This window comes from Scyliorhinus torazame, chromosome 5 (genome assembly GCF_047496885.1).
Source record: "Scyliorhinus torazame isolate Kashiwa2021f chromosome 5, sScyTor2.1, whole genome shotgun sequence".
Lineage (NCBI taxonomy): Eukaryota > Metazoa > Chordata > Chondrichthyes > Carcharhiniformes > Scyliorhinidae > Scyliorhinus > Scyliorhinus torazame.
In genome coordinates, this window is record NC_092711.1 from 206,387,127 (window position 1) to 206,411,151 (window position 24,025).

Genomic DNA, 24,025 nt, shown 5'->3' on the forward strand with positions numbered 1-24,025 from the left:
AACGTGACAACGCCTCCTCATGGGCTCCAGTCGCATACGCATCGCGTGCAATGATGCCCACCAAGCAATGCTGTGCGCAAATCGAAAAAGAGTGCCTGGCCCTCCTCACGGGAATTATCAAATTCCACGACTACGTCTATGGACTCCCCAAAGTTACAGTCAAAACGGACCACAGGCCACTGGTCAACATTATACAGAAGGACTACCTGACTCACCCAACTCTTCCGAAGCCTAACCTGGTCCTTAGCCCTCAAGTGGGCAAAGCTCCCAAGCTCTTCCAAGTGTGATAAAACTCTCACCCGCTTCATCGATCCGCCCAAACCGCGCACGTTCCACATTACCTTTCGGGCAGGGGGGGTCTCTCAACCCCCCTCCCCCTATGAGTCATGACCACGGCCCCTTGCCCCGGGCGGGGGGGGGGGGTGTCTCTCACCCCCCCTCCCCCCGATGAGTCATGACCACGGCCCCTTGCCCGGCACCGCGAACACGACCAGGACCTACCCCTAGTCACTGTCACCCAGCTATTCTACCCTTCCTTCCCAGAAATCCCCCAATCACTTCCCCTTAAAGCCACTTCTCTCTGCGTACACCCCATTTCCCCCCTCCATTCACTCCTCCGAGGCCCATCGAAACCTATCCACACAGTCTCTGCCCTTCCGGCCCCTCCTCCGCGTTGCTCCCGTTGCGAGCGAGGTGCTCCCCTGCCAGAGAGACCCTCCCCCCATTTACCTAGTAGAAGAACCAACAGAAACCCTCCCACACACCCAGTGCTTCTAAACAGCCAAACATGAACCCCAAACAAAAGGGGGGGGGGAAACCAACGTCCCCAAACCATTCCCCTCCCAACCATAACACACTAAAACAAAGTCCAAACACCATTCAGTCCCAATCCTTCAGCCCTCACGAAAGCCTCCTCCTCCTTGCCATCTGTGCAGCACGTTAGCATAGTGGTTAGCACAGTTGCTTAACAATTCCAGGGTCCCAGGTTCGATGCCCGGCTTGGGTCACTGCGCGGAGCCTGCCCGTTCTACCTGTGTCTGTGTGGGTTTCCTCCGGGTCCTCCGGTTTCCTCCCACAGTCCAAAGATGTGCAGGGTTAGGTGGATTGGCCATGCTAAATTGTCCTTGGGTTAGGTGCGTTACGGGGATAGGGTGGAGGTGTGGGCTTAAGTAGGGTGCTCTTTCCAAGAGCCAGTGCAGACTCGATGGGCCGAATGGCCTCCTTCTGCACTGAAAATTCTATGATCTCTATGATCTATGATGATCTCAAAGTAATAGTCCTGGAGTTATGTATAACTCTCAACTTCACCGCGTAGACCACCCTGAACTGCACATTACTCTTGTAAAGTGCTGCCTTCGCCCTATTAAAGGCTGCCCGCCTTCTTGCCAGCTCCACCGGTACGTCCTGGTATATTCGAATACCACTGCCTTCCCACCTCACCTGCTTGGCCCATCACAGCATCTTCTCCTTCATCTGAAAGCAGTGGAAACGGACTATCCCAGTTTTCGGTGTCTCATTCACCTTTGGCTTTGGCCAGAGCGATCGATGAGCCCTATCCAGCTCAAACAGGGAGGTGTTCTCCTCCCCGAACAAATTGGTGAACATCTCCGAAAAGTATTCCGGCGGCTCCCGGCCCTCCAGCTCCTCGGGCAGACCCACGATTCGCAAATTCTACAGCCATGACCTGATCTCCAGGTCTTCCACTTTGGCACTCGGCCCTTTTATTACTTTCCACCACCTTCAACACCTCGCATCGAGGTGAGCTGGTTACTGTGCCGAGACAGTGCCTCCTCTACCCCCTTCAACACATCTCCTTGCTCCCATACTGCCATCAAAATCTTTCCAAGAGCCTCCTTTATCGGGCCAGCTTATCGTCCACCAACTGTTTGAGCGTTCCCATCATCTCCTGTCCATGCCGCTCAAAATGCTTGGGAAACTGCCGCTCATACTCCACTGCATTACCTCGGCCAGTGTGTCCACTGTAATTGGCGCAGCCCCACCTGGAGAGCTTGCTCCCGCCATCTTTCCTCTGTAGAACTTGGCACCAAACTCGTGCTCTTAGGCGGACGAGCGCTTGTGCCTTTTCGTCCCGTATTCTTCTGTTGGGTTTTTGACAACCTCTAATTAATTACCACAACTTTTCTGTGGACAAAAAGAATGATAGCTCCAGCAGGATCTACCCAATGTGCGATGTCCACCGACATGTCGCCACTGGAGAGCCACGCTGTTCATAATGAAATAATAGCAAATATTACATTGAAACAACTCGTATTGACTTTACTTATTTTTATTTGTTTCTACCTCTTTGTTCAAATGTGTCATGTGCGTGAGGGGGAGGGGGCAAATCGCAATTCATCCGTTATTACATAATCAAGATCCTACAATAAAGAACTTGCATTTCACATCCGCCAAGACATCCGATAGCCAGTGAATCGCTTTTGACGTGTAGTCACTGCTGTTTTGTAGAAAAACTGTTTCATCCCAATTCTAAACAATTGTTCATTTCAATTCATGAACGAACATTCTCTCGATTTATGAAAAATTGTCACAAGTCCAATTTATGCGCTCAAAGTGCAGTTTTTTTTGTGTTTGGCACATGCATTTCATCCAGCGGCCTGTGGGTGGAGACAGAGCCACAAGCTTTCCATCCTTTTGGTGAATTGCCTTAACTCAAAAGTACTTGTAATGATCGTTTAAAAAAAAAATAACCTCTCTACATGTGCCTGCTATCCCAGCCTCCTGGGTGTAAAGTTAAGTCCACTATTACATTAAATATAGAGTTGATCATCATGTTCTCACTGCAAAATTCCACCTCACTGAACCGCACCCTATATTTCTGCAGTACACCTCAGACAGAAAGATGTCTCAGTGCACCTTACTGAAGATTGGTAATATACAGTGTCGCTGCTGTGTGTGATTCACTTTACACCAAAACAAAGAAGTTGTAACTGCTGACCTGGCTCCAGTGTGAAGGGGATTGGTACTGATTGTGGATTAACACTACAGCAACACTAATTTGCCTTTATGCAGTACCTTTAACATAGAATGAAACAGGATTCACAGAGATCTAATTTAAATTTAAAAAAGACGCTGAGCTAAAGAAGCAGGTCTGGCAAGGGGGCTGGGCAGGGGCAAGAAAGTGCGGGCAAAAGCGTGGTCAGACGGAGTTGGGTTTAGGGAACACGTGAAAGGAAGACGAGGCTTCAGGAGAGGAATTTCTGGAGCTGAGCTAATCTTAAGGTGCGAGGGCTTCTGAGTGACATTGTCACTGTGACAAAAATGGAACCCATTCAATCATGGGTCTTATCCCTTTCTCACACTCTGAACGCGGTGCCAATTTTCATTTGAGCAGATGAAGATATATAGGTGTTTTTTATTGGAACAATAGCAATTTATCATGAGCAATGTAATCATTCTGTAAGCCTGGATCAATGGTATCACTCTTGCCTCTGAGTCAGAAGGTTAGTGGTTCATTCCCCCCTCCTGGGACTTTGAGCAATTAATCCAGGCTGACATTTCAGTCTAGTAATGGAAGCGTATCTTTTGTCCAAGATGTTAAACCGAGACATTGTGTTTTTTTTTGTTAAGGTGGGCGTAGAAATATATCCCATTGCACTGGAGAATTCTCTTGATATCCTGGATAACATTCATTTTTAAATTAATACCACGAGTATCTGATTGATCTTTGTACAAATTAGCCACCTTGTTGCTCTGTATCCACGCAGCTCTAATACAGACAAATTGAGGATTTTTCCAATGGGTCACCAACTGAGGTGTCAATGGAGAACGTTAATCCATTCAGTCTGCTTTGAGACACATTATTTGATTTGAAGGGGGAGGCAGTGGTCTAGTGGTCATGTGACTAGACTGGCTACAGGATACGGAGACCCTCCATAAAGTGGCTGTAGAGAGGATGTTTCCACTAGTAGGAAAAACTAGAACTCGACGATACAGCCTCAGACTGAAGGGACGAACCTTTAAAACAGAGATGAAGAGAAATTTCTTCAGCCAGAGAGTGGTGAATCTGTAGAACTCTTTGCCGCAGAAGGCTGTGGAGGCCAAATCACTGAGTGTCTTTAAGACAGAGATAGATAGGTTCTTGATTAATAGGTGGATCAGTGGTTATGGGGAGAAGGCTGGGGATGGGGAACATATCAGCCATGATTGAATGGTGGAGCAGACTCGATGGGCCGAATGGCCCAATTCTTCTCCAATGCCTTATGGTCTTTTGGCAACCCAGAACCCAGGGGAATTTCTCTGAGGACACGGGTTCAATTCCCACCATGGCAATTTGGTGCAATTTAAATTCAATTAACAAAAAAAATCTGAATTATGAAAGCTGGTCTCGGTAATGGGGAATAATAATGAAACTGTCAACAATTGTAAAATTCCATCTGGTTTACTGATGGCCTTCAGGGAAGAAAATCTGCCATCCTCCCCTGGTCTGGCCCACATGTGACTCCAAACCCTCATCAATGAGGTTGACTCTTAACTACCCTCTGAAATGGCCCTTCAAACCACTCAGTTAAAGAGCAGTTTGGAATTGGCAACAACTGCCGGCCTTCCCGGCAACACCCTCATCCCATGAAAGAATAAATTAAGCCTGCCTTTTTATTGCTATTATTTTAATTTGGTTTCCGTGAAAATCTTATTTCAGTTAGCAGTATTCACATGGATTAAACTGACTCCCTTAACTAGCAGCACACACAAACTTAGCAGTATAGCTCTACCAAGGGGACTGGGGCTGGTCGAAGTTATAGATTGAACAGAGTGTTAAAGGAAGACCGAGATGCAGCAAGGGAGGTTGAGGGAAGGAAATCTGTAGCATGGAGCCAAGATAGCTGAGACATCATCATCCATTCTGTGGCGAAGAATATATAAGGAGCTCAAACTGGAAAAGTGCAGGGATCTTTTTTTTTAAATAATTTACGGTACCCAATTTATTTTTCCAATTGAGGGACAATTTAGCCTGGCCAATCCACCTACCCTGCACATCTTTGGGTTGTGGGGGCAAAACCCATGCAAACATGGGGAGAATGTGCAAACTCTACACGGACAGTGACCCAGGGCCGGGATCGAATCTGGGACCTCAGTGCCGCGAGGCAGCAATGTTAACCACTGCGCCACCATGCTGCCCCTCCCTGTGCAGGAATCTTTAAGGGTTGTAGGGCAAGAGAAGATCACCGAGATAGGGAGGGGAAAGGCTTTGAACACATTGAGAATTTTGAATTTGGAGCATTGCTAGACTGGAAGCCAATGTAGGTCAGCGAGCACAGGAGGGCCAATGGCTGAAAAGGACTTTGCGCAAGTTAGGATGCAGACAGCAGAGTTTTGGATGAGCTGAGATCAGCAGGAGATGGAATATGGGAAGCTGGCCCATAGAGTTGGAAGATGGAGGAGGGGCATCAGAGGAGGTTGACATTGTCCACTGTGCCAAAAACTGCAAGTTGGTCAAGAAAGAGAAGGAGGGTGAGTTTGCCATGGTCACAGCCACATTGGATTTCATCTGTGATTTTGAGGATAATTTTGGTACAGTGGCAGGGGCGGAAACTTGATTTGAATTATTCAAAAGTGGAATTGCAGGAAAAATAAGATCAGATATTGGACGTGGTAACATGTGCAAGAACTTTGGCGAGGGAATAGAAGTTGGCATGGACAGGGCTCAAAGATGGAGTGTTTTTGGAGTAGAATACAATGATGGCAGATTTGCAAAGGAGAGGGAGAGTGCCAGAGGTGATACCATTAGCAGTGTCAGAAAGCAGAGTAAAACCCACTTGCTCTCTTTGCCTGAGTGATTGAAAAATATGTTAACACACCACGCCCTCTAGAATAGCCTTGAGGACTCTTGGAGAAATTGGCTTGATAGATGTTTTGGTGCTCAAGGGGTTAGATTGACCTTCAAGAACTTGTAGCCTGCCAACACCTGTTTGAAGTGAAATATATTAAAAATGAATACGCTGTCTGCCGACTGCCCTGAGCTTCTGTTCTCATGCGATTTGTGTATCGAGGTGAGTTTCCATTGCAGCAATGCTAAAGATGAAATGTAAGCATGAATGCACTATAGTGATTTGAATATAGCTTGCATTGGCAAATTGGAAGTGACATGCCAAACAGCTGGGACTTTACATTTGCACCCTGGTTAAATGTTAACCTCGTCTTCAATAGTTTGGATTCTGAAGTACACAAGGCTGTCGAGATGTTCTCATAAATCAGCTTAAAGCTTTATGGTGTTAAGAAGCAGCAAGTCCGATCCCATTTAGGAATGAAATCCATGTCGACACCCATTGTGAGTTCTGTTTATTTGGGCAACAGCAAATACCTGTATTACGCTACGAATTGATTATAATGCTGGGATTTCCAAAGGAGAAACGTTTTTCTAGGGAAGGGTCCCTTATGTTTTTTTGTTGATTTTTTTCCAAGGGATGTGAAATGAAATTAAAATTGCTTATTGTCACAAGTAGGCTTCAAATTAAGTTACTATGAAAAGCCCCTAGTCGCCACATTCCGGCGCCTGTTCGGGAGGCTGGTACGGGATGTGGAGATGTCCATTGGCAGGATAACCCTGAGAACAATGGGGACATAATTTGGGAAGACGGAAGCAAACATAAGAGAGAAGGGGCCACGTCAGGAAGCTGGGGGCTGGGGGTGGGGGGGGGGGGGGTCTGCCGTATTTGGACTACCTGGAGGTTGAAAATGACAACCGGAAGACAATAGTAAGGGGGACGAAATTTAGTCAGAAAATATAATTGGTTTTGGAGTTAACCTACTAAACCATTGTGAATCAAGCACAGGTTTTCTCTTTGTTACGGCCATATGATCAGAAAAAATGCATCTTCAGCCATAGGAATATGTGCTGAACATGTCCTGAAATGCTTTCAACTCTTCCAATTACCTTTACTTCCAAAAAAAAAGTAAAATCTAATGGAATTTTATTAATTTTTAAACCAAATGTATTAAGCCTTGATTGCACCCTGAGATCATTCCTTGAAAAGTCGAAACCATTTCAAGTTATTCCCTTGGGTGAGACAGTTTGATTGATTACATTTCTGTTTTATTCTGTTGCACATACAAATGTAACCCTGTACTCCAATCAGACTTCACCTCCTTCGGACTTCCCCCGAATATCACGGAAGAATAAGTTCACTGGTCCTGCACTGCTGGCAGAGAGCCAAACTCCGAGGGAGTGTGAATCGTGGTGTTGGTAATATATTGATTATTTGTTCTTTGGATTGTTTCCCTGGGAAGCCTTCCTCTTGAACCTTTGCAGCCCTTGTAGTGATTCCAGCAAGATGATAAGGAGAGAATTGCAGGATTTTGACGATGATAAGGTCCCAGGACATATGCCCAAGTCCAGATGGTGTGTGATTTGAATAATGTCCTCTTGATTTTGCTGCACTTGTCCTTCGGAGTGGTAGAAGCTGTAGGGCTTGGGAAGGGCTGTTGAATAAGCTTATTTCATGCCAATTTGCAGTGAGGCTGTGAAATAGTATCCCATATGTTTCGTTCATTTTTATACTATGTTGCTTTGAAAAGCAACATTATGACTCATAAGTCAACATTAGTGATTACATTCACAAATTAACACAAATTAATTTTCAGGCAATTATTTTTTAGCTTTCTACTGCCTTGCCTCACAGTGTGCCACCTAAAGTTGCATACTGCGGCAATAAATTTTGAATTTGCATGCTTTATGGCAATTATTTTCATATAACGCATTCTCAATTATGTTTGGGCGCAACATGAATTTGATTTTCTCTGAGCAAATCTTTTTTATATATAAATTTGAAGTACGCAATTCTTTTTTTTCCAATTCAGGGCGATTTAGCATGGCCGTTCTACCTACCCTGCACATCTTTGGGTTGTGGGGGATGAAATCCATGCAGACACAGAGAGAATGTGCAAATTGCACACTGACAGTAACCTGGGGCGGGATCGAACCCAGTTCCTTGGCGCTGTGAGGCAGCAGTGCTAACCACTGCGCCGCCGTGCTGCCCTCTTTGCAAATACTGACAGATCTTTGTATTTTCAGCATTTTGTGTGGTTCATTAGTATTTTGTTCAGTTGTTCACTTTCAATGTGCAGTGTAGTATTGTTCCTTTTAATACATACTACATGATTAGTAGATTATATATCAGAAAGCATACCAGAAAGCATAATACTGCAGACGCTGTACATCTCGAGTAAAAGCAAACAGTGGCCTGCAGGGGAAAAAAAGATTATGGTGGATCCTTTTGGGTGGTTCCTTAAGCCGTCTGTCAGATTTATTTGATGGTTGGCTGGTGGTGCTGAGTGTCCTCCCATGTCTGGTCCTTCATGTGCGCCTGGAGTCTCAACGCAGCTGCACACTGCCCTTGAGGTGACAGCGGTGGGGAAGAGACCGTCGCCCACCTCCTGAAATATGCCTTTGCAAAGCCGATCTGGAAAAAGATGCAGTCGATTTTTGTCAAGCTTCATCCCGAGTAGCTCCGTGATGCAGTACTGTGGTCTACGGGGTGTTCCCAGGGCTGCACACTTAAGATGCACATCAATTGTGGCTGCATGACCACCAGCTCTTTGGTCTGCCAGAAAATTGCTCGCTTTCCAGTGAAAAGAGTTGTCCCGACTGAGTGTTGCAGACTGGCATGCTCAAGGTCCAGCTGAGGGGACACGCTGTATAGGTGGCGGAGGCAGCCCCAATGCAGAAAGGACGCTGCTAATGGTCCACAGACTATGTTACACCATGGGGCTGGAAACTATAAAAACCTTCAGACGATATCTTTGTCATGGAACATATATTGTAAATATCATGTGTAACTGTAAGTGTCCCGAGGCACTTCAGTGTGCCACATGTTATATGGAAAGAACCTTAATTTTGTTGATGCCCAATTTGAATTGTGAGGAAATGTAATCATACAATTCTTTTAATATAAATTGAGAATTAAAAAGAATCTGAACGAAAAGCAGCAAAAGTTGGAAGATTCAACAGAGATCGGGAGATATAGAGGAAGGCAGGGTTAATATTTAACATATGTCATCCCCTTATCAGAACCCAGAAGTTTCATATCAATTCCAGTTTGATATAGTAGGATAGATAATAGGCATCCAATTCCACCGTCACTCATTCTAATCCTCAAATATGAGAATTAAACTTCCTATATCCTCTGCAGCAGGAACTTCCTCCTTTTTATGTTTCCAGGGTCCCTCTCCAATATTATCAAAAAAAATCCGAGTCCCTGGAACATCAGTACTTTTCAAGACAAACGTTATGCGATTAACTATGTTTATAATTTTGTTTTACTTGGTGTGGAATTATTTTGCTGCTGCTGGGACATTGTCAAGATCTGAAAGCATCTTTGACTAGCACACGTGGATGACATGGTCAGTGTTCAGTACTTTGTTTTCATTGTTGTAATTACTGAAAAACCCCAGCTTCTTCTAAAGTAGATGGTACAAAGTAGAATCAATATTTTCAATGCTGAGGAAAGCAGCGCAAAATTTATCGGTGCACTCGCACCCAGTGCCCTGACCTGCCTTGCCACTCGTCGCCTTGATCTCTCTTTGCTGCCTGGCGCCCTCGCCTACATTGCTCCTATTTTTTTTTCTCCTTAAGAGCATGCATCCAGTCCACTTTTGAAACCTGTTTGATCTGTTTCCATCACCTGAATAGCTATTATTAAGCTACTGTCACCACGCCATACGCTGCAGATTCCCATACCTGTCCTCACAGCAGCGCTGTTTATGCAGCTCCTGCACCATCTCCCTCCAGAACTCCCAACAGGTTTGGTACAAACGCTCACGATTTACCTTCTCGTGCCTCAGTTTCTCCTCTTTCCATGTTCAGGTAAATGAACAGCATTTTTCTGGGCGACTGATTTCTGTGGACGGTTTTTGCCGCACCCCCTTACATATTTCTGTCCGTTTATAGAAACTCCAGTCACAAACCTATTCTACATACGCGGTTAATGTGGACCCTGAAAAATGTACCCAGTTCAAATGTAAATAAATGGGCCGAGGTTACGTTTAGGAACAGGGCCACTTTCTTGTGTAGCAAGTAAGGGTTTTGCCGATTTGCAAGAGTGAGTTTCCATTTTAGCTCGCTGGACCATGTGGGGTAAGTTCGATATCATCAGGGAGACCTTGTTGTGATGAGGGGTAAATAAATTGGAACTGAAAAAATCTGGTGGAAAAATGGATGAGTTACACTTGGTTTTTTTTGAGGGGTGCGGGGAAGGGTAGATGGTGTTCAGATTGACAGCCTTGCAGCAAGAGCTGATGAATGCTTGTTGGATTCTGGGGTCAGCAAGGAGACCTTGATTGAAGTTCTCCAGGAACTGGAGTCCTGTCCCAACAATGGCTGTAAAGCCAAATTGTTGCCGGCCCTGGCAAATGGCTGCCACCCGGACAAGCCACCCGGGGACGAGAGCTCAGAGGATGGTGACGACGACACTCCGGCTATCGTGACGGAACTGGTCAATCTCAGCCCCGAAGAAGACACCTAGCAAAGGGGAATCATGGAACAACTTCTCCAATGAGGACCCCTCCCCATTTTCTTCCCATTTCTGCTTTCTCCTCCTTGCACAGGCAAATCAACACTGACCCTGATCTTGTGCAACCATTCTGTGCAATCTGTGATGCAAAGCTTGGCTGCCTGAGTCAGGCATGCTACAGCTAGTTACTAATTATCCAATTATTTCTCTGTTCTTTTGCAAAATATAACCTAAAATAGTATAGCTGTCCCTTCTTGGATACATTTGATCATTAACTACGGATTGTACAAGGCTGCCGGAAGCACGTGACCGATATGGAGTGCCTCTGCCCAGATTAAAATTAATTTGTTGCTTTGTTATTGAAAAAAAACAGGACCAAGGTGTTGCAGGAACTGGGAGTGCAGGTGGGGAGAGAGGCTGAGGTGTTGACCTTTCCCTCCCTGGGAGCCCAGAGGTGGATCTTGTTAGGGTGGTGGGCTCCAGAGCTGCCCAAGGCGGGAGGGTGGGCGAGTGACATGGCGGAATTTCTACATCTGGAAAAGATAAGGGGCAGGATTCTCCAACCCCCCGCAATTCTCCGGGCCCCGATGGACCGAGCGGCCGTCAGTTCCTGGCCAGTCCCGCCGGCGTGAAATGGACATGGTCCTACACGGCAGGACCTGGCTGGTCGGCCATCTAGTGGAGTCTTCTGGGTGGAGGAGGATCCGGCTTGGGGGGTGGAGGGGGATCCGGTTGGTGGGGGAGATCCGGCTCGGCGGGGTGGGGGGAACGACATGGTGGCCTGGCCCGTGATCGGGGCCCGCCGATCTGCGGGCAGGCCTGTACCGTGAGGGCACTCCTTCCTTCCGCGCCAGCCTCTGTAGGGCTCTGCCTTGGCCGGCGCAGAGAAGAACCCCCCTGTGCATGCGCAGGAACACGCCGGACGGTCAGCGCATGTGCGGAACCATGGCGGCGGTTCTGCGCATACGCCAAATTGCGCTGGCCCTTGGGCACAGGTTGGCGCGGCGCCAACCCCTCCGGTGCCAGCCTAGCCCCTGGAAGTTCGGAGGATTCCACAACTTCTGGTTGGTCCGACGCTGGAGTGGTTCGAGCCGCCGGTGTCGGGCCATCCAACCAATTGCGGGAGAATCCAGCCCAAGATTTGCCATTTGGGAGTCAGAGGAGGGGTTCTTCTCGCGGTGGAGATTGTTCATCACCTTCTTTAAGAAGTGGTTGACGTTGGTGGGGTGGAGAGAGGGAGTGTTTTCTTATTTGTTATGGCTTATCTTTGTTTTACATTATAATTATAAAACCATTTGGTGAAGAAGGAGGCTCCGAGTATTGAAACCCAGAGCTATTCGTCCCAAACAAAATCTGGATGGGAACTATTTCGGCAGCAGAAAGCCCTGGAAAGAGGAAAGTAGGTGATGTGAAGAGCCTGCAGAATCGATTCCTCTCGAGACACAAGCTTGGCAAAAGCAGAACCCAAAAGCCCAGAAGAGCAAAGGGGCCTGCTGCTTGGGAGAATGGGCCCCGTTTTAAAAAAAAATGTTTTATTCAAGCCATTTTCAATTTATATACAAAACATAGGAAACATTCATCTGCAGACACGTGCCACAATACAAACCCCCCCCCCCCCCCCACTCCCGTTCCCTTGAACACCCAACATGCCCCAGACTCAATAATTTGAACAAATCGCTCGGCTCGTACTATCTAAAAGCATTAAAACAGAATAGTAATAAATCAAATATCACGTAGTATTAAAATATTTTCTTACATAAAATATTATGCAAGGTTAGTTTCATTATAAACTCTATATATTAATTGGTGGCTTATGCGAGGGCCCTGACTGCTCTGAGCTGCTGGTCAGTCGTTAAGAGTTGAGCTGGTGTGGGGAGAAGCTACAGTGTTAATGGTTTACGTCACGTGTTCGGTCTTAGACCTCATAGGGCGGAATTCAACGGAAAAATTTTAAGTTCAGCTTTGGCGTTTTTTTTCAGGGAGTTTCCCGCCGGCTCTGCCGGGGAGTTCCCCACCGCTACCCAATGACACTTATTCACTTTTTTGGGCCCTGGGGAGTTTCTCACTGGTTTAGCCCACACTAGAAATTTTTTCAGCACCGGGAAACTAAACTCACCCATGGGCCGCCATTTTGAAAGGGTGCCCCGATCTCTAAGTGAACATTTGGGTCTCTATCCCCCCCCCCCCAACCCATGGGCAATGTCACCCACCCCCCATACACATGGGCATTACCTCACCCCCCCAAGTGAGGACACACCTCTATGGGGGCCTGCCCACACCCCCTTACAGCACCCCTCCCACTCCAGGACTCCCACCGTCACCCCCCCCCAATCTCCCAGAGGTCCCTACTTGCCATGCACCCCCCTACCATTCAAGCCCCTCCCCCTCCACTCTCCTTCCATGGGCATGGCCCCCTCTTGGTCCCTGAGCCTTGGCATTGTCACCCTGGCATCCTTGCACTGGCAACCGGGCAGTGCTCCTCCCAGCTTGGCAGTGCCACCCGGGCACCTCGGCAGTGCCAGGGTGACAGTGCCAAGGTGCCTGCCATCCAGGGAGAGGGCCAGGGAGCTACCCAGCACTATCCCATGCCACCCAGTGGTCTCCGAGAGCCTGGGGGACCCCACGGGTGCTGTTCTGCCTGGACCATGCTGAACAGGGTGGAGGTGTTGACCTTGGGTAGGGTGCTCGTTCCAAGAGCCGGTGTAGACTCGATGGGCCGCATGGCCTCCTTCTGCACTGTAAATTCTATGATAAAACAGCACCTGGCCGCGACCTTGCTGTGGAGGCCGGTAGATCCTGGGTGAGTTTGCCAAAGTCGGTTTAAAACCGTGGGTAGATCCTGCGAGAAATGAAGACTGCCGGTAAACCTCTCGCGGTGTCCCCTGGCCGTATCGCGCTCGAGCAAGATCACAATGCAGCCGTGGATTGTGCCCATAGATCCTACTGTTGAAACCTATCGCAGAATTGTTTCGGCATAGAAGGAGGCCATTCTGCTCCTCGTATCAGCTCTCCAAATGATTGAGTGCTTCAACTGAAACTTGTCTAACCCGCTCTCAGGCAGTGTATTTCCGAATCAACAACTTGCTGCGTGAAAAAGTTTTCCCTCATGTCGTTTTTACTTCTTTTGCCAATTACTTTCAATCTGATGCCCTCTTATTCTCGATCTTTTCACAAATGGCGAACAATTTTTCCCCATCTATCTGTCCTGACTGCCCATGATTTTGAACGCCTCGATCAAATTTCCTCTCTGCCTTCTCCGAGGTAAACAGGCCCAACTTTAAACTAGGCTGCAGACATCAACCTCCCCTGCTCAACAGTATGTTGCAATCAACAAATTATATCTGAGTAGGAATAGCTTATTAACAAACCACTTAGCACAACACAAAAGAACCTTTAGAGAAGAGGTTTTAGATTTAGACAAATTATCTTTTGCAGTAGGCATGTAACCTTGCTGTGTGGTAACTCTGGCTGCCCTTGTTCTTCTTCAAGAGAATTAACTTTGGCATCAAATATTGTAGTGCAGCTACATCTTTTCAGTTTTTATGCCAATTATGTAGCCTAGTAGTTATGATACTGGGCTAGCAATTCCAAAGTCATGGATTCAGAACCCAGAATTGCAAGTTCTTTAGTTAAATTCAATAAAGCTTGTAATTTAAGGGCCAGTACCAGACAGATAAAGTGGTGTTTTACTCCAGAAACCAGATTTGGTCACTAATATCCTTCAGGAAAGGGAACCTTCCCAGTCTGCCCTAAGTATGACTGTAGAATTAGCCTATGGTTGCCCCTTCATGTTTTCCTTGAGGTGGGTATTTAACCGTATCTTTCCATGTTTTAGAGCAAGTAGTGAAAGAAGCCAGCGCAGGAGGCTGATGCAGGTGTTCTAATCTCAGACAAGAAATAATAAGCTAGCTGTAAAATTGTTAAATCTGATTTACGAATGTCAGTCAGCCTCATCCAAAATGTTTAGTTAAAGCTTAAACTATACACCGTGTTATCTCTAACTTCCAATGGATTGTCCTAAGATCCATGAAATAATTTCTTAAAATCTAAGTTTTAGTAAATGGGTATAAACTGCAATTTGATTCTTTCAAAATTATATTTACGTAAAAAAAACCCCAAAGGACCAGTATGGGGAACTGGATTGATTTAATTGCCATTTTGGATGAGGGTGTACAAATCCTTTGGAGATGGGAGTACAGGTCGAATATCCTTCATCCGAAACCCTTGGGACTAACTGCATTTGAGTATTCCGATATTTTCAGATCTACCATGCATATCGTCGGCTGGGGGGTACTTGCATTACAATCACCTGAGTTAGCTACATCAACAAATGCGAGGTCGTTCCTCAATTTCCCAACTCTCTCACCCTACTTCTTACCCGTTAACACTTATTACACTTGTAATATAATTTACATTGCTTTATTCACATACAAATTAATTGCATAGCACTTCAAAAAAACATTCTGGTTTTCAGATGTATTCGATTTTCAGATATACAGATAAAGGATACTCAACCTGTATAGGAATCGCTAGGTGTAAAAAGACTCAGTTCCCCTTAGTTTTGATTCCTCCCTCCCCAATTTCATATCGCTTTATGTATACCTAGATATTGTTTGCAAATATAATTCTGATTTCAGGGATTTAAAAAAATTCGAAACTGACTTATTTTGGGGTGGTGTTGTGATTTATGCTCCTGACTGCGGAAATTCAACGGGAGCAGATATCAGAATTTTCTGGCCACAATCGAGTGAGGCTCATAGAACATAGAACATAGAACAATACAGCGCAGTACAGGCCCTTCAGCCCACAATGTTGCACCGAAACAAAAGCCATCTAACCTACACTATGCCATTATCATCCATATGTTTATCCAATAAGCTTTTAAATGCCCTCAATGTTGGAGAGTTCACTACTGTAGCAGGTAGGGCATTCCACGGCCTCACTACTCTTTGCGTAAAGAACCTACCTCTGACCTCTGTCCTATATCTATTACCCCTCAGTTTAAAGCTATGTCCCCTCGTGCCAGCCATTTCCATCCGCGGGAGAAGGCTCTCACTGTCCCCCCCCTAACCAACCCCCTGATCATTTTGTATGCCTCTATTAAGTCTCCTCTTAACCTTCTTCTCTCCAACGAAAACAACCTCAAGTCCATCAGCCTTTCCTCATAAGATTTTCCCTCCATACCAGGCAACATCCTGGTAAATCTCCTCTGCACCCGCTCCAAAGCCTCCACGTCCTTCCTATAATGCGGTGACCAGAACTGTACGCAATACTCCAAATGCGGCCGTACCAGAGTTCTGTACAGCTGCTCATCCACATTAGCCAAATATTCCGCATTCCTGTTATTCCTTCCAAAGTGAATCACCTCACACTTCTCTACATTAAACTCCATTTGCCACCTCTCAGCCCAGCTCTGCAGCTTATCTATATCCCTCTGTAACCTGCTACATCCTTCCACACTATCGGAGTTCCCAATTATTTACATCTGGGAGGCCAGAGCTCCACTGCAGAGATGTGAATTATGAAATTGCTCCTTATGTAATGGGTTGACCATGATTCAGTTGACAGTGCTACATTCACACACACTTGAAGGCACTGCAAGGTGTTTCTTATGGATCCTGGTTCGGGCAGCACAGTGGTTAGCACTGCTGCTTCACAGTGCCATGGGCCCGGGGTTCGATTCTGACCTCTGGTGACTGTGTGGAGTTTGCACATTCTCTCCGTGTCTGATTGGGTTTCCTCTGGGTGCTTGGTTTCCTCCCACACTCCAATGATGTGCAGGTTAGGTGGATTGGCCTGCTAAATTGCCCGCAAGTGTCCAAAGGTGAGGTAGGGTTTCAGGGATAGGGTGGGGATTGGGATTGTGGAGGGTGGTCTTTCAAATGTTCGGTGCAGATTCAATGGGCTGAATGGCCTCCTTCTGCACTGCAGGGATTCTCTGATTCTGTGAGCTGTGGCTGTAGTCTCAGGAAACTTAACACGTTGGCATAATTTTGCAATGTGAATGGAATTGAATTTACAAAATAGCTTGGTATAAAGTGAAAGGCAATAGCATATATTAAACTTTGATAAAATTTGTATAGATTAGAGTGAAGTAACCTACCAAATCTTGGAATTTAATCCTCCCTTCCTCAATTTTAATCACTTTAGGTATATTAGTTGACAGATGTGCAGTGTCTAGTTTTCATTAACTGTAACAGTGCCTCTATTAGAACCAGCGTTGGATCAATTGCAGTAGTCTCATCTCTGATTCCGAAGACCATGGGAACGAGATCCACAGCATCGGAGTCCATCCAACTTATTGTGCCTGGGTAGGCATCTCTAAACGAGCTGCAAATTAGTTCCAAGCCCTGCTTTTACCCCATATTTTTCCTGTTTAGGTTGAGATCCAATTCATTTTTATAAGTTGCTATTTACTTTGCTTCCACCATCCTTTTAGGTGACATGTTACAGCCCGTTTCTTTAAAAAAAGATTCTCCTCTGTTCCCCTTGGCATTATTGCCAATTACTTTGAAGCTCCGTCCTCTGCTTGGCAACTCTCCTTATTCTCTCAAACGGAACATATATTTTGAACACCTCTACTTGATCTCCCCTTAACCTCTGTTCTGAGTCGAACAGTGTTACACTTCAGTCTCTCCAGATTATTGAAACACATTTTATTTATGAAGCCACATTCCCTGAGTGTCACCATTAGGGGATTTGTCTTTCGCTCTGGAATATTTTTAGTTTCCCCTGTGCTACTGCTTTTAAACTGGCATCACCTCAATGAAATACACACAAGCAAAATTGCAAAGAGTAGTCAGTGTAATGATGTATCATTACAGCTGTAATCTCTGTCGGGGTCTTTTAGGCTGTCAGTTTAGGTGAGAAAAAGCTATTGCAGAAATGTGTTATTGCTGTTTTCCATGGCTGATGGAGTGAGTGCATTTACACCCCATTTAGTGTCCATACCAAGTGGCTTCAACCATGCACCAACATTGAACTTGTGCACTGTAAATCTGTTCAGGCCTGAATTGACTTCAATGTCAAAATTTTAGGTCTATTTACACGATAGCTGCAGTGTTTGTTTAGAGCAAATAACGCTGTTCTCCAATACCACAATTAACATGGAAATGCACCTCATGTTCAAGGCTATGGACATTTTAACTTTGTAATGGTTTGCTAAAACTGTCACATAATTGTATGTCTTGTGTTTGTTCTGGATGATAAAAACATTTCTCTTGGGGCAAGTTAAAATGTGCCTGTTATTTGTAGGTTTCATTCCACTGCAGATATGGAAGCGTAGTGTTTCAAATCAGTTATATGTGACCAGATATTAATAAACATATTCTGACTATTTAAAGATCAAACAACTGTGAAGGTTTTGAAAATTTGTCATAAAATATTCTGAGGTAGGTTGCAGTCTCTTTCAAAGCAATGCGTTCAGTAATCATTTTTTTCTTTAAAAGAAAGAGGCTGGTCAAATATTAATATGTTGCTCTCCGAGCTCTTGCTTATGAAACCACATGCTCTGAGTGTCGAGATTCTTATCTGTCGCCAGCACCTGGGATCACCAGCAGAACAGCAGAGTGGTCCCAGATGGCCACCTGCTTGACCAACTGCTCCGACACAACTTCAAGTGGTTGATGAGCTATTTGAGAGCCATTGAATTGGACCGTTAACAGCACTGCCTGATTGTGACTGCTGGATCATACTGCAAGCAAAGTCCCGGTTCCCCGCAGAAGATACAGAATGAGAGTCATGCAATACAGCACGTTGCAAAATACTCGGTTGTTTGAGTGTGGTGCTCAGAAGGAGTATGGGGGAAAATAAAAGCACACTGACAGCAGACAGTAGACGGGCATCCAGGAAATTGCATCATTTCTGATTTTTTTTGACATCTTGGACTCTGCATTATGGCTGTGATGGACTGTTAGAATGGGAAAAGGGTTTTATCATAATAGCATCGATGCTATGTTTGGTTGGAGCTTTTACAGAAGAAAATCAGGCTGCTGAATTTGTTCCCTGATGTCTATTAGCAGTGGCCCAGGGCTATGCTGAAATTTATATCCCATTTGTATTGTTGCAGCCCAAAAGAAGAATTTACAGAGGATGACAAGTGTATTTTGAGTAGGTATGTTGATGACTCAGATATATCACATGATCCTTTTGTGTGTGTTTTTTTCCTTCTACAGTGCTGTTCAAATCTTACTGAAATGAAGGGTGGAAACTGAATAATTTACTGCTTCATTGCAGAGCTCCGTACAGGTAGCACTGCTCTTGCAGTCCTTATCGTGTTCTAGCAGTGTGCTGGTAAACAAAGCCCTAATGTGCTGCTGCTGAGAATCGGTCTGCATGTTGCAGCCGGAGCTGCTTTGAAATAAGGTGGCAGGCACTATTGTTGAGTTAGCACGATAGAGAAACCACGTCTCTCTGCTTTAGGGCAGACAAAGGATTTGGGGAACAGAGAATGCCTTTCAGCTCTGTTGCACGAAATACGGCAATGGAAAACATTAGCTTAAGAGCAGTGCCAGAATCATTCACGTGTTCCGAGCTGCAGCCACTGTGAATAGTCTTATCTGGTATGGAGCTCCTAGCTGGAAGTCTATTTTGGAAATGCTTGTCGCTGGTATGATAGTACCTTTATAACAACATGCCATTGAAATGGAAAACCAGCAACCCCACTAACTGGAAATTCCCAGTTTCTGTGCTGAAGCCATCTAGGACAGCAACACTGACTCCAGCATACATGTAAGTTTGCAGATGCCAGTTTGCTAAAACGCTGTATGATTTTTTTTGCATGTCAGTACTCTGGTAATGTAGAATATTCATTGATGTACTTTCTAGCATTAATTACTGAGCTGATGTTTCAGGACTGACAGCTAAAATGTATTAAATGGTGCGTACTGCACGCGCTTAATACTTTTTTTGTAAGGATTTATACTGCCGTTTGCCATTTAAGGTTAAGGCTGAGTACACTAAATGGCTGCATTTGATTCGTGCTGCATGGTGCAGTATTTGACACTTGATCGTTTATTGCAATGATGCCTCGGTCTTATTGTTATCCGCCTCAATTCCTGCACAATTTTTTTTTACTTTTTTTCTTTTCACTCTACCGCCGCATGCCACCACCAGGTGTCCTGGTTGAATTGTTGAATCCTCTCTTTTATCCTTTGCTCATCTTCTGACACATTGTGCAGTGCTGCCTTGGCACGTGCGCGCGCAAAAATATAAGAGTTAAAGCACCTGAGTGAGCTTCCATTAAACACTTTTTTTTCAGTTTGAAAAATGTTCCCTGTTGTAAAGGTGGTTGGTTCTGTAGCTTTTTAAAAATCGAACTAGAGATTTTTTTTTTTAAAGTACCATAAATTATTTGCATATTTAAGGGTTAAAAGGTTTCATGGGGTCACGAATGAGTGTCAGGTAATGCTTTGTCATGTGGCACGGCATTCTTTTCTGGCTTTTAATATGAAAGCTCTGCTTGCTGAATTTGGGTTAGACATTGTGTTTGAGATAGTGAGGCTGGCTTCCTAAATATTAGTTGTCTACAACTTTTGTGCTTTGATACGGTTTGATAACCGGTCAGGTTTTGTTAACTTCAGCTGCATAATTGACTTAAAACAAATTGCCTTTTAATAGCTCCTTTTTAATGTTTAAGAAAATGTCTCTGACCTTGGTAATTAGGATTTTGTCCAATAATTCTTATTTTTCTAGTAATTAATGCATGAATTTATTGTTTTGGACATATTTGTGTTTCTACGTAGGAATTTGTATGCTGAACTGACTGACTCATTCGGACAGTTCAGAGCTAGAATTTTTAGTGCAGTGGGTATTTCTGAATATACTTGGGGAATTTTGGGGTTTGACTGATGTTGGCTGGTCAAAGAAAGCAAAAATTGCCACCTGCGTGCATTTCGGTCACACTGTGTTGAAGTCCCTGCAAGGCAAAAATCAGAAGCTATAAAATGTTGTTTGGCTGGCATTTTTCTCACTGCTGCCAGATGTCATGACCGTGTAGCTCTGTTCAACTTGCTTTGTGTCTGACACCACGACCATTTGCTTCTTATCCTTCGATCCAATCAGGACCCACAGGAAAGGAAGAAGAATTTTGAGTGCCGTTGTCATCCATCCAGCAATTATTGGCTACTCTGGCCACGTTGATAGCAACGTGCAGAACCTGATTTTCCTGTGACCAGTTTTTTATGACCATGGCAGCATTGCAGAAAACAAGGCATTAGAGTTGATAGTTGAGAGGGCAGGCGGGAAACCCGGGAGATATTATTTCAAGGGTCAAAGCGTCATTGATAAAATACATTTATCATGACAAAAACAAAGCTGAAATTAGAATTTTTGGTGCAATGAAAAGCCATTATGAGATCTTTCTTGTCAATTTTTCCAATTAGGAGCAATTTAGTGTGGCCAATCCACCTACCCTGTACATCTTTTGGGTTATCGGGGTGAGACCCACACAGACACGGTGCAAACTCCACATGGACAGTGACCCTGGGCCAACATCAAACCTGGAGCCGTGGTGCTGTGAGGCAGCAGTGCTAACCACTGAACCATTAAGAGATCTATTGGGTGGTTAGCACTGCTGCCTCATAGCGCCAGGGACCTGGGGGTCGATTCTGGCGTTTGGTGACTGCCTGTGTGGAGTTTACACGTACTCCCAATATCTGCCATCTGCCTGGGTTTCCTCCGGATGCTCCGGTTTCCTGCCACCGTCCAAAGATGCGCAGGTTAGGTGGATTGGACAGGGTCAATGCATGGGGGTTACAGGCATAGGGCGGGAGAGTGGGCTTCGGTGGAGTGCTCTTTCAGAGGGTCGGTGTAAATTCGATGGGCTGAATGTCGTCCTCCTGCATGTAGGGTTTCTGTTGGAAACAAAGTAGGATGTATGTTTAGAGACAGTTCAAGTCCTTATCTTAAAGGAATAAAATTGATTTTTTAAAAAAAAGTCACTGCTGTTGTATGGGTGGTGCTTGTCATGAACTGTAATTGTTTTGGATGGGTTTCTACGCAGTTAAGACATTGAGTGGTATCCACACCATGTTCTCTGCCCGGCTTCTTTATTCAGAAATTCAGAAAAGTTGGTTGTACTACCAAGTCTCCAAAATTCCCCATTCATGTCAGTATTAATGTTCGATAACTCTTAACTATCAGCTCTTAAATAACATTGCTATGCCATAAAGGATAGTGATACCAGAAGCTACAAGATGTAGAATACAGAAGGACTGGAGCAGAAGTGTCCAATGGATTATTCTTACATTTTCATCATCACATTTTATATGGTACACGGTGAAAATCATCAGCTAGAGTAACTTTGTTTTGGATGGAAGACAGCTTCAGCTTACTCATGCCCTTTGCCTGCCTGCTCTTCCTGTGTTGCCATTTACCTCTCAGTCTCCCACTTATAGTAACCAATATTGCTGTGTGGGCCATATCTGGTCATTATTTTATTGCTGCTATTAATGGGGCATTGCATGTAAGTTGACTTATTGCTTTTCCGACAACACAACGGCAATTATGCTTCCATCGTATTTAATTAGCTGCAAGTGCTTCGGAAAATTCTGAGACTTCTAGGCAGGTAAATGTCGCTCAACTAATTGAATGACAACAAACTGGAGGGGGTGAATGGCTGACTGCAGTTTCTAGAATTTGCAGAGGGTACTTTGACAGCTCCTAACTGTTACACCCTGTCTCAGTCTTGGGCATTGCTGGCAGCCATTGGCGAATGGATGAGGAATTCCAAAGCATGCCGGAAGCAGTGGAGGTTGGATGGTTTGAACAAGGAGTCCAAGAACCCTGCAGCAAGTAGGAGAAAGAAATCAATGCTTGCCCTGTTAAGTCTGCATAATTTTCCTCCACAATTTTTAGGAATTAATTGAATTTTCATACTTTACATTGTAAAACGTTATACCAGAAGAAGCAGTATATGTTTACTTCAGAAGTGTAATTCCTGTGGTGATGAAGGAAGAACCGCATGCTCCGACAAACAGCCATGTGATAATGACCAGCTAATCTGCTTTTGTGATGTTGGTGAGGGATAAATATTAGCCAGGACACCAGGGATAACCCTCCTGTTGTACCATGGGGCCTCTTGTGTTCACGGGAGAGGGTAAAGTGGGCCTTGGTTTGACAAGGTGGCACTTTCATCAAAGAACAGCACAGGAACAGGCTCTTTGGCCCTCCAAGCCTGCGCCGATCATGATGCCCGTCTAAACTAAAACCTTCTGCACTTTCTGGGTCCGTAACCCCCAATTCCCACCCTATTCATGTATTTGCCAAGATGCCTCTTAAGCAACCTGCTTCCGCCACCTCCCCCGGCAGTGAGTTCCAGGCACTCACCACCCTCTTGTGTAAAAGAAACCTTTCTTTGCCCATCTCCTCTAAACTTTGCTCCTCGCACTGTAAACCTATGTCCTCATGTAATTGACTTTTCCACCCTGGGAAAAAGCTCCTGACTATCCACTCTGTCCATGCCACTTATAATTTTGTATACTTCTATCAGGTCGCCCCTCAACCTCCGTCATTCCAGTGAAAACAATCTTGAGTTTATCCAACCTCTCCTCGTAGCTAATACCCTCCAGACCACATAACATCCTGGTATAACTCTTCTGCACCCCCTCCAAAGCCTCCACATTCTTCTGGTAGTGTGGCAACCAGAATTGTACGCACTAAATGCAGTGCACTCCCAGTACTGCACTGAAAAGGGTCAGCCTTGATATTTGCGCTCAAGTGGGACTGACTCGGATGAGAATGCTGCCAACCGAACCATGGCTGACACGATGCAGAAGATGCTGCAGTCTGGGCCAAAGTGCCTTTGCTGTTTTAGTTTTATTGAAAAGCTCAATGTACTGTACACTTTGGAAGTCCTAAGCTAAATAGGTTGTGTGGGCAGGGTCCCCAGGAGTAGATTTGCCAGGCTTCCACATTTAAGGATTTGGGTTCATGAGGTTGAGAGCCAGGAGGAGGTTTGTGTTTGCCAAATTGTGCAGAAATTTATGACCAACTGTGCACACTTCATTCCCAACTGAGGGGTAACAGCATTGGAGGCAGAGAATACCAAATAAAGAGGGGCTTCAATTTTATGCAAAATTGTGCAAGAAACTACTTTCAAAGATGGATATATTCTAATGGGAATGGATTCCAATCACCCTCTTAAATGCGTAATACAGTTTCAATTGCCAAATTCTTAGCTCTGCAGCAATCTTCCAGGCCTAACATTTGCATCTGGTTTATGTTATGCTAGTCTAGAAGATGAGGTTGGTTCAAATGCTTTAATCAAATGGAGGTAATCTGTCTATTGAGCTATTCATGTTGCTCTTCTGGGAATGCTGATTTAATTGCACAGTGATGCTTACTACCTTAGCCAATGAGACTAATGGGATTCATTAACGTACCTGATGATACATAATTATTTCATTGGATGTCTTCCCCACTGCATTTCATTCAAATTCTTCGACTTTTTCAACAAATTCTGCTGCCTTGCCTCTGATCCACCTCTCAAACTCAGTCCAACATTCCATACGGTAACTAAACTTCCAGTTAACATAAAAAGAAGTCCCAGGTAATTCATA

At 44.9% G+C, this 24,025-nt stretch overlaps 1 protein-coding gene across 4 annotated transcripts in view; it reads left to right on the plus strand.

Annotated features, from left to right (window-relative positions):
• klhl13 (kelch-like family member 13) overlaps window positions 1-24,025 on the plus strand; it is a 319,987-nt gene that overhangs the window by 167,398 nt on the left and 128,564 nt on the right. Inside the window, exon 1 of one of the 4 annotated variants that reach the window (XM_072505056.1) lies at window positions 18,082-18,579. The exons of 2 other annotated variants lie outside the window; for them this stretch is intronic. In XM_072505056.1, coding sequence (XP_072361157.1) covers window positions 18,500-18,579 — 80 coding nt within the window. In that variant the 5' untranslated portion in view covers window positions 18,082-18,499. Of the gene's footprint in view, window positions 1-18,081; window positions 18,580-18,683; window positions 19,197-24,025 lie in introns of those variants that run through there. One more of the 4 variants, XM_072505053.1, reaches the window with a different exon arrangement.